The 10483-nt window shown below is 43.8% G+C and overlaps 1 protein-coding gene across 2 annotated transcripts in view; it reads left to right on the forward strand.

The window, feature by feature from the left end:
• Positions 1–7623, forward strand: part of GAREM1 (GRB2 associated regulator of MAPK1 subtype 1) — a 100341-nt gene extending 92718 nt beyond the window's left edge. For both annotated transcript variants that reach the window (XM_048939427.1, XM_048939428.1), the window contains one exon: positions 1657–7623. In XM_048939427.1, coding sequence (XP_048795384.1) covers positions 1657–2566 — 910 coding nt within the window. In that variant the 3' untranslated portion in view covers positions 2567–7623. The remainder of the gene's footprint in view (positions 1–1656) is intronic.
• The last annotated feature ends 2860 nt before the right edge of the window (positions 7624–10483 follow it).

Below are 10483 nucleotides of genomic sequence, written 5' to 3' on the forward strand. Positions count from 1 at the left end.
TATCTTTTGAACTTCTAAAATGTTAATCTTTTAAATGGTCCTATTTCTAACATTGGATTAGAGAACAGAAGCAGGATCAGTCAGTGTAATTCCTCTGTATGGTCAGTTGTTCATAACAGCTTGTTGACTGTCTACTCTGAATTAGACAGCCCAGTGTCTTGATTTTTGGAAAAATGTTTTTGAGTAAATTGACCAGTTGAGGGCATATCCTTGATGAGAGTGGTATTTTTTGTTTTTGTTGTTGTTTTGTTTTTTTTAATTGTGGCATTGTTATAATCCAACTGTTTTTACTGGCAGCTTTGTGCAGGAAAAAAAAACAAGCAAATATTTGGAGATCGCTGAGTGGGAGAGCAAGTTGTCAGAGAGGGAAACTGAGGGAACTGTGATTTTTCAGTGATGTAGATTAGAACTGCATTTATGCATCTACTTTTTTCTAAGCAAGTCTAGGTTGGCTTCCTTTTTAACTCGCTGTACGTACATGGGAAGTAATTTTTTTGTGGCAATCTATTCAAAACTGTGGCCTATTCAGAAGCTGTCTCTCTCCTCAAACAGTTTTCATTGAGCTGCCACAGAATTACTGCCTATTTTCTTTCTTGAGTAATTAGTTTCTAAGAGAGAGGTGAGTAATTAAAACAATTATTTCAACTGTTGGTTTCCCTCTGCTGTATTAGGTAAGGATTTTATAAGTCTGCTAATTGTTTTTGCAGTGTTCTAGCTTAATTGGCCAGAATTCCGAACATCAGCCAAATCCTTCAGACTCTCTTTTAGAAAGTGGCATAAAAGCAGAGAACATTCACTTCTGGTAACAGATTGTATGTATTTGTTAGCATCTCAGTCTTTTGGAAAGGCCTGGATATAAACAGTCAGTTTCCTTGGACAGGCTGAGTTTGATTTACTGCCTGGAAGTAGGTCAGGATAACTTTTCTTTAGGTGCCTTTGAAAAGCAAGGGCTTTATGTCAGAACTTTTTAAAGATATGAATAAGCAGTTTACTGTGGCTTAAGTTTAAAATCTGGTATTTCAATGAATACAGCTCTCTCTACTTACCCTTCCAGGTAAAAATCTTCCTTTGGCAGTAAGCAATAATTTGTTCTGTGTTATTGTACTGTACGCTGGTGCAGTGCCATAGCAAATGAAAATACTGGCCCCAAAAGGGCTTTTGATCATCTCTTATGTCTACCAAGCTTGTAACTACTGCAATGGTGACCTGCCTCTGTTACAAGTTTTTACATACTGTAACGCATCTGTGGTGTTTAAAAATAAAAGACAGGATTAGAAAATCCTCTAGTATGCATGAAGCTATTCGTTTACCATGATGATGTTCCTCAGGAATTTAACAGTGAAAATCTGAATATTTGGGAGATGACACAAAACAGAATTGAGACATCTGTTTGTTGTTGTTTTTTTTTTTTTCTGAGCTTAAAGAAGCAAAACATGAATCTATCTTGTGAGGCTTTGGGGTATATCAGCATCTCATCTGGCTTGTAGAAAAGAACCATCAACGTTTGTACTGTTAATTGAAATCTGAAACATTCTGACAGCAGAAAAAAAGATTGTTTCCTTATGACAACAACTTTCTGATTTTGTATGATGATTTATGTATTTATTCACGTTTTACTTTGGTGCTAACCAAATCCTTTCTGCTTTGTTCCTTAAGCAACGTCACAGAGAGTGACAGCACGAACCCAGCTGAGAGCAGCACACCTGTTTCATGCTACCCTTGCACCATGATGAAAACCGAATCCAAAGAGCCTGAGAACACAATGCCTTTTGGAAGCCCCTCAATTGAAGCTCTGCCTTCCAGATTATCTTGGCCGAACCATTTTTCAGGAGCTATGGAAGGCCAGAATAGGAGTGATTTCCTGCTCGATCCAAGCAGGAGCTACAGTTATCCCAGACAGAAGACTCCAGGCACGCCAAAGAGGAACTGCCCAGCACCTTTGACTTTTGACTTCGATGGGTGCGAGCTCCCTGTGGGGTACTCCCAGCTGTCCCCAGCAGAGTTCAACATCTCCAGCTGCCCAAAGTCAGCAAGTTACTCTCTAGGCAGCACTGATGAGAAAACTCTGGGAGACAGCAATGCAAAGCAGAGTCATTCATGTCCTGCCTTACCTCCTCGGGCACCAAAGTCAAGCGAAGAGAAACAAGTTACAGACATGTGTACTTTGCCACTAAAAATAGATGGTGCCGAGGAAGAATCAAAAACTGATTCTCCAGACCTCCTGGAAGATCAATATCTGGTTAAAAAGGGCATGCAGGATACATTCTCTGTGTCTTATCCCTTCTCATCTCCCCTCCACCTCCAGTTAGCGCCAAGGTCTTGTGGGGATGGCTCTCCCTGGCAGCCACCCACAGACCTTTCTGGACTCTCGATAGAGGAAGTGTCTAAATCGCTGAGGTTTATTGGTCTGTCTGAAGATGTCATCTCATTTTTTGTTACAGAGAAGATTGATGGCAATTTACTGGTTCAGCTAACGGAAGAAATCCTGTCAGAAGACTTTAAGCTAAGCAAATTGCAGGTTAAGAAAATACTACAGTTCATTAATGGCTGGCGGCCCAAGATGTGATGCTGACTAGTTTTCAGTGGAACTGTATGAGGTGTGCTAGAGGCACTTCAGCTAATACATCACTTCCTGTTTTTTGCACTAAGAGCCCTTCCTGTAAATAGTAATAGAAAAATTCTTAACTATGCAGATAGAAGTTTTTGAGTGGTGAACGGTGGGGTGTTTTTTTGTATGTCAATAATAATGGTAGAGAATCTGCAGAGGTGTGCCTTGTGCATCCCTGAATGTTCAACAGCTGCTAAAAACTGGACACTAAGGGAACTTTCACTCTGTACTCTATTAAGACTTAGTCATATTTATTACTGAACAATTTGATGCTGAAAGACACACACACACACCAATCCAGTTTACAGTTTTGAGTTAACTGCAAAAAAATGTATTTCTTATGGGAGTATTTCTTCAAATAATATTTGACAACATGCTGTGATTTTTTTTTCCTTTTCTGCTAACAGTAAGCATGGTCAGAAATAGAAAAACATGGTTTTGACACTACATCTGAAAATGTTAAGAATTGCTGTGAAGTGCCACTAATACACTACTCTTGCAGCTTGTTTTTATTAACAGTGTCTTCATGACTACCTATAATTGTGGGTATGTTTTCCACCTCACTTTCAGAAAAAAGAGCTTGCTTAGCTTAGTGCCCAAAGGGAAGGGAGAAGGGGGATTTTCCTACTGAGCCACTCTGACCTGGCCAACTAAAAGTTTATGACCTGTAGATTTCAGAAGTTGCTTTTGTAGTCAGATAGCTGCAGTCAGTGGCACGACTTCAGGTCATGCAGCTTTCCTATGTGAAATGCAGCTCCCTACACAAACCCTGTCCTCAGTGGCTCCAGCCCCTCACAGCCACAAGGACAGTCTGAGCAGCCTGGTAGCTCAGCCCTTCCATTTGCCTTGCTCTGCCCTGAGGAAACCCATTACATTTCCTCTGTTGTTGTTACCATCATCTGAAAATGTGCTGTGCTATTCTTGGAGTCAGATCTGTGTGGGAAGGTGATAGTACTGCAGGATGCCTTTGAAATAAAACATTGGTGAGGTGCAAAGAACCAGGAGCAGTGCCTGCCACGCAGATAAGAAGGGGCCCAGTGAGAGTTTGGGCCATGCCTCAGGAAATGCTTGCAATGCTTAAGTTCACCTGTTTCATTTGCAGTGGGCTAGGAAAATGTGAATGTCGAAGTGGAAGGGACAGTAACTTCATTGAGATGTGCAAACTCAACTGCCTGGTTACAAAAGCTTGTGGCAATAGATGCCAGGCAAAAGTAGCAGCCAAAAGTGAGCTCAGAGATGGGAAGGAGGCATAAGACTGCCCCTGGGCACCTTTTGAATTGAAGTGTGGGAAGTCAGAAGTAGGATTCATTATTGGTAGTCCATTGCTGAGTTCTTGTCATTGGCAGAGCTCTAAAAAATGTCTAAATAACTCCAAGGTCCTGAGGTCCCCTGCCTTCATAGTCATGAAGGAAGGATTTGTCCTCAGGAAAGCCTGTAGAGCCCATCCCCAGTGCTGCGTGTCCAGTACCTTCTGGCAGTCAGAGCCAGAGATGCTGGAGCAGCTTCACCAGCCACAGAGCAGAGCGCTGCCTGAAGTGACTGTCACAGAATGGCCAGGGTTGGAAGGGACCTCAAGGATCATGAATCTCCAACCCCCTGCCACATGCAGGGCCACCAACCTCCCCATGTAATAGCAGACCAGGCTGCCCAGGGCCCCATCCAATCTGGCCTTGAACACCTCTAGGATGGGGTATCCACAACCTCTCTGGGCAGCCTGTTCCAGCACCTCACCACTCTCTCTGTAAAGAATTTCCCCCTGACATCCAACCTAAATCTTCCCTCTTAAAACCTTAAAATTTCCCCTTGTCCTGCAGTTGAAAGGGTTGACAACTGCCTCTCTGTCCTTTCTGAAGGACAAAGAGCATCTTTCAAGGCACGTCTTGAGAGCAAAAATGGGAGGCTCATTTTGCCTTTTTTTCCTCAACAAAACAGACTCATTAAAACAAACATATTTGCAATGGAAGCTTTCTGTTGCCTGGGCAAATTTTATGTCATGTTTCCATACTGAAGCCAAGACGCATTGTTTGTCCTGCAATAATAGAAACCATCAGTTTCTAACCAGAGAGTAAGGCCCAATTAAATGTGGGTACCAGAAGGCAGTGAGCCAAAACATATCCCTATAGAAGAACCCAAGAATTCGTGATCTTACTCTTCTGTGTTAATGTATTGACTTTTAGAACAGATCGGTAACTTCTGAATGCATTTTAATTAGTGTCCTAAAATATTTTAACTGCAGTTAAGACTGGATTAAATTAGAGTAAAGGTCAGATACGTGTGCTTGTTGGTAGGCACAAGCAAATTCAGATCAGCTGTTTTTGACCCTCATTATTTCAAAAGAACATTCATTTGTTAAAGGGGCAAATTTTAAATATCCAGTACCTCTCTTTGTTATTGCTTGGCTTGTTAATTGTGGATGAAAAAGTGCGTGGTCTCTCTCTCCCTGGAACTGCAATCTTGAGGTTAAATATTTCTGCAAGTTGCCATCCCTGAGAAAATAGTGTTCTTTGACTACAGATGGATATATATACCATGTTTCCGTGCTTACCTGCTTGGAATGTTTTTTGGTTTTTTTTTTTTCCTTACAAAATGAGTGTGATGGAGTCTGCATTCATAAGTTTGCTGCATTAACATCACGTATGCATAGACCAGAATAGAACTGGCCTGTAGAAAGGTGCAGAAATGTGCAGTGATTTCAGAAGCAGATCTTATGTACAAAAGTACAGCTAAAACCTCTTAACTGCAAACTTGCTACTGATGTCCTGCCAGTTGTCTTATTCTAGCTTAGCGCTGCTTACTTATTTTTATGCATAATATGTTAGCATTTGACCTTTACTGTAGCCCAGAGCAGCCCATCACCTTCACTTTCCAAACCTTTTATAGCGATTCATGCATTGCTAACCTTTGTGTAAATAAGAGGACTGCAGGATCGAGCCACTGTGTGCATGCCCAAGCAGAGTAGAAGCGTCTGTGCTGGTGAAATCAGGAGAGCAAATTGCAAATTGTACAGCTGGGGTGTCATGACTTGCTTGGACTTAGATGTAGCAGCCAGCATAGGGCAGTGCTGATGCCCACAGAATCTCATTTCCTCCTGTGCTGGTTGGTCGCCTTGTGTTGTTTGTAGCAGGTATGCTTTGTGTGTTTAAAGGTGTGGTATGATTTAGGAGACATTTAATGACTCATGCACATGTGCATGTTGCTGATGTGTTTTTGAGCTTAAATAGGATGCAGACTAGTGTTAGCCAGATTTGTTGAATACCACTGAGTTTCATGATGGTATTAAAGACTCCAGTTTGTCATTGGCAAGAGGTACTAGCTCCTTGCCTCACCACTCACTGCTTTGTAACTGGCCCCAAGGTCTAACTGTGCATTTGCTTACATCTGTACTGGGAACCTGAGCAGTGCTGGAATCTGGGCCCCTTGAGCTGTGCTCTTGGCCTGGGCACATGTATGGCTCTGGTGCAGGCCTAGCTCTGAGGAAGCAGTGACTGTTCCCAGGAAGCAAGGTGGGTGAAGTCGAGCCATCATCTGGGGGGCAGCAGAGTTGGTCTCTTGGTCTGGACTGTGACCAGGCTGATGTGAGGTGTGCTGGGATCCAAGATTGAGTTCTGGTCCATTCTATCTGCTAATAGCAAGGGAGCTACTGAATGCAGAGAATGCATGTCATGTCAGAGGGGGCCTAAAGTAAAACTTTTTGGAGATGCTTTGCTAATATTGGCCAGTTCTAACTTTGGGTTTCCTTTCTCCTGTTATTTAAATTCAAGGCCTCTGATGCTTATTTAGCTAGTGGAGTCTGCAGTACTGTGCTACCATTGGGGATCTTGTTCGTCTAGGGATTTTGGCAGCAAAACTTCTGGCTTCTCATTATGTAGGGAATTGTCTCTTGACTCTGCACTGGGAAATTCATCCTTTCTATGCAGTATTCATGTGGCAAAGCATTGATGCTGCCTTCAGCTGTGAAAATTTCAGTCTAGCACAGGTGCTTCTCCAGAATGGAAACAGAATTGGCAAGAGGAGGGATTGGAGAAAGCTTGAGAGGAAATGCTGTTTTCCTTTAAACACTCATTGTGCCTAGGATTGAGATTCTTCATCGTAGAATCATATAATGGATTAGGTTGGAGTGAAACCTTAAAGATCACCTAGTTCCAACCCCGCTGCCATGGGCAGGGCTGCCACCCATCAGCTCAGCTGCCCGGGTCCTCCTTCCAACCTGGCCTTGAGCATCTCAAGGGATGGAGCATCTGCAACTTCAATGGGCAACATGTTCCAGTGTCCCTCTGAGTAAAGAATTCTTCCCATCAACTAGCCTAAATCTCCTGTCTTCTAGTTTAAAGCCATTATCTTTTGTCCTGTCACTGTCAGACCGTGTAAAAATTTGTTCCCCTCCTGCTTGTAAGCACCTGTCAGGTACTGGAAGGCTGCAATGAGGTCTCCCTGGAGCCTTCTCTTCTCCAAGCTGAACAAGCCCAACTCTCTCAACCTTTGTTCATAGGAGAGTTGCTTCAGCCCTCTGATCATCTTGTGGCAATACTCTGGACCCACTGCAACAGTTTTGCATTCTTCTTGTGCTGGAGGCTCTGGGCCTGGACATACTACTTCAGGTGGGGCCTCACAAGGGCAGACAGAGGGAGACAATCCCCTCCTCTCCCTGCTGCCACCCCTCTTTTGATGGAGCCCAGGATACCGTTGTTCTTGGCTGCAAGAGCTCACTGCTAGCTCATGTCCAGCTTTTCATCCACCAGGATGCCCAAGCCCTCTGCAGGGCTGAGACCTTCCCCACAGGGCTTCTTTGCAGCTTTGTATTGCTGCCTGGCTGGCTAACCAAAGTTGTATTGAAATCAACTGAAAATGCATATTTGCCTTCTTGTTGTATTGTAAAAATTGCCCACAGCTAGAAATTTGGAGACAGAAAGCATTTGGTCCGTCCAAATTTACAAGGAAAATGTGTTTTGAAGTGTTCTTGCCGCTAGAAGCATGGGTTTGAAGTAAATCTGCATCATGCTTTTTTTTTTTTTCCCAATACAACAGTTTTATTTGCCACTTTAGCTGACTTCATTCCACAACAGCTTCAAGAAAAAAAACAGTGTAAATAGCAATACAGTTTCAAAAACAGCATACTTCCAATCTGTCTGTAAATACTTGAAGTGTTTTCTCCTGTTTTCTTCTTGAACTGACTCCTGGAGTTGCCTCCCTGCTCCATAAAGCGTGCTGGCACCAAGCAGTTGTGTGCAGGGGCCAGGGGCCAGACTGCCTCAAACCAGGTCAGGGTGAGGGCTGAGCACACTCCCCTGCCTCGTCTCCTCGATGTCCAAAATCTGCAGTGCAACCGTGTGCAGAATGAAAGGTAGGAATGAAAAGGTAATCCAAGCGATGCTTTTAGTCGCATTGTTAGGGGCATCGGGGCAGTATGGAAATTCAGGCTCCTTGTTGAGACCTAGCAATAAATGATTCTTTGTTTGTTATGTCTTAAACTCCTGTTCATCCAGGAGTTGCTCAGATTTTACCATTTCTGTGCATAATAACCAAATTTTCAGAGCGAAAATCTACAGAGTGATTCTCTTGACTTGGACAATCTCCTGAAGTATGTTAAAAGTAATGTTAGTTCTTAGCTCTTTAGATTCACTTTGGGTAGGTCAAAAGAAGTAACATTTGGGGAAAAGAAAAAAGAAGAAGAAAAAAGAACTCTCAAACTTCAGCTTAATGCATTTCCGTTACGAAACGAAGCATGGTTTTGTGGAAACTCTGTGCTCTTCTGGGCGTTTGTGTACAAGGCTGAAGGCGGATTGTTATTTAAACCAGGTGCAAATAAATTTCCTTTTAATGTATATGAACAAATCTAAACTGCGTATTGTAAGTATATAAACTGTATATTAAAGACACTATTTTCATGATACTTCCAGCGTCTATGGGATTTGTTGTACCAGAGTGGTTGGGTTGCACATGCTCTGTAAAATTGTGGCTTTTCATTCAGTAATTTCATTGACTTAACCCCGTGCTCATCTCAGTGTAAGTCAGAAATAACCACCTCCAAAAGAGGAGAGATGAGAAGAGCCATCAGGCTTCTACCTTTGACCTCTCACCACACAGCGCTGGATTTCTCCATCCTGCAATTTCACCCGGTGCCCCTTAGCAAGAGCTGTACGTTCCCAAAAGGATTTGTTGCCGGACAGCTTTCCTGATTCCAGCAGGAAAAAAAAGAAACAGTATTTTCCTGAGCCCTCAGCCTCTTATCTCCATTTTAGAGAAATGCATTCAATGGTCATTTGGGTGTATTTTTAAGCACGAGACCACGCGTAAGTATTTCTGATTGACAAGAAGTCTCTGAAGAGGGCAGAAAATGAGAGGGAGCAATTTTCTCAGCGAGGCTGCCTGCCTAAGTTTCCTCCAGTGTCAGCAATAGGGGAAAAAGTCACTTTTACAACCATCCACGTGTCATGCAGACAAGATGCTGTTGTGCCAAAGCCTCCTTCAGCACAAGCTCTGCTCGCTGATGCTGGGCCAGAAGGAAGTTCTCTCCAGCACAGCGGGAGTTGTGGAAGGGTTTCTGTTGGGACTGTGTTTGTGAGAAACTAAGTGGGTTGGAATTTCTCACAGCAGGTACCACTGGATGTGAGGTGGATGGGGTTTCCTCCAGCTTTCCCATCTGGGGCAGGTGAGCAGCGGGACACTTGGGGTGGGAAGACAAGAAAAACCCCACTGCTCAGCAGCAAAGTGGTCTAGGACACCTTGAAGAAAGGAAAGGAAATTATTCCATTTATTTAATGTTGCAGTTGGTTTGCTCCAGGCTGGGTGAAAGGTTCTGATGGGAAGTGTTCAATGCATGAAGGGGAAGGAGAGACTCTGCCCACTGCAGAATGCCTCTGCCTCCCCAGCAGGAAAGTGCTGTGCTAAGAAGGCACTTCTGATGTATGTGTGTTAGGTTCAGACCTAACACATCTCCCATCTGCCTGTAGTCACTGTGGCTACATGTAAATATGGATGAGGATTACAGCAAAGGAGCAGCCTGAAAATGCAGCTCCCTTCTTTTTGAGAAGTGCAAGCTCATTGCTTGTCCTCATGCTGCCCTCCTTGCGTAGCTCACTAATTGAGCCTCCTCTGGATCTTCCAAGTGTGCACATACCTGTTCTGCCTCACTGGGGCTCCCTCCATGGGGTCAGTAGCTGCAGCATTCAGGCTTGAGCTGTTCTACAGATGCAATGACTCACTATCAGAGCGCTGGCTGCAGCTGTGCCAACCCAGGTCACCAGCAGCCTGAGGCACACTTGTTGTGCTCTGCTGCCCTGGTACAGGTATGCTGGGTATTGGCAGGTGCATATATTGTGCTCAACTGCTTCCTCCATGCCACCAAAATCTATCAACCTGGGTGAAGCTCTGCTCTGCTTGCTCCGTGCCTGAGCAGATCACAGAATCATTGAACCATGTGGGCTGGAAAAGACCTTCAAGATCATGAAGTTCAACCATCAAGCTGACCTACTGAGACCCGCCACTCAGCCAAATCCCTTAGGGCCATGCCAACATGTCTCTTAACCACCTCCAGGGATGGGGATTCCAATGCTTCCCCCGTTTTTAGGGGAGCCCTGGGGTCCTTTGCTAACTCTGCCCATATGGTGGGCATTGGAATGCCAACTCTAATGATTGCCGAAAAAAAAAAATCAAAGGTAACTGTATTCTGCATATACATTTCTTTCTTGTTTATCCCTGGCCTGTGGTTGTCATGCTCAAACAAAGCAAGTTGAGTTTTTTTGTTGTTTGGTTTTGTTTTTTTAACTATTTATATTTTTATTTGGTTGCCTGGAAGCAGGACAAAGCACTGCAGCCCATTTCCACTCATCGGAGTGAAGTGGCTTTAACAGAGGGGTGTCTCCTCTTCATTCCTGC

The sequence above is a fragment of the Lagopus muta genome, chromosome 3, assembly GCF_023343835.1.
Source record: "Lagopus muta isolate bLagMut1 chromosome 3, bLagMut1 primary, whole genome shotgun sequence".
Classification (NCBI taxonomy): domain Eukaryota; kingdom Metazoa; phylum Chordata; class Aves; order Galliformes; family Phasianidae; genus Lagopus; species Lagopus muta.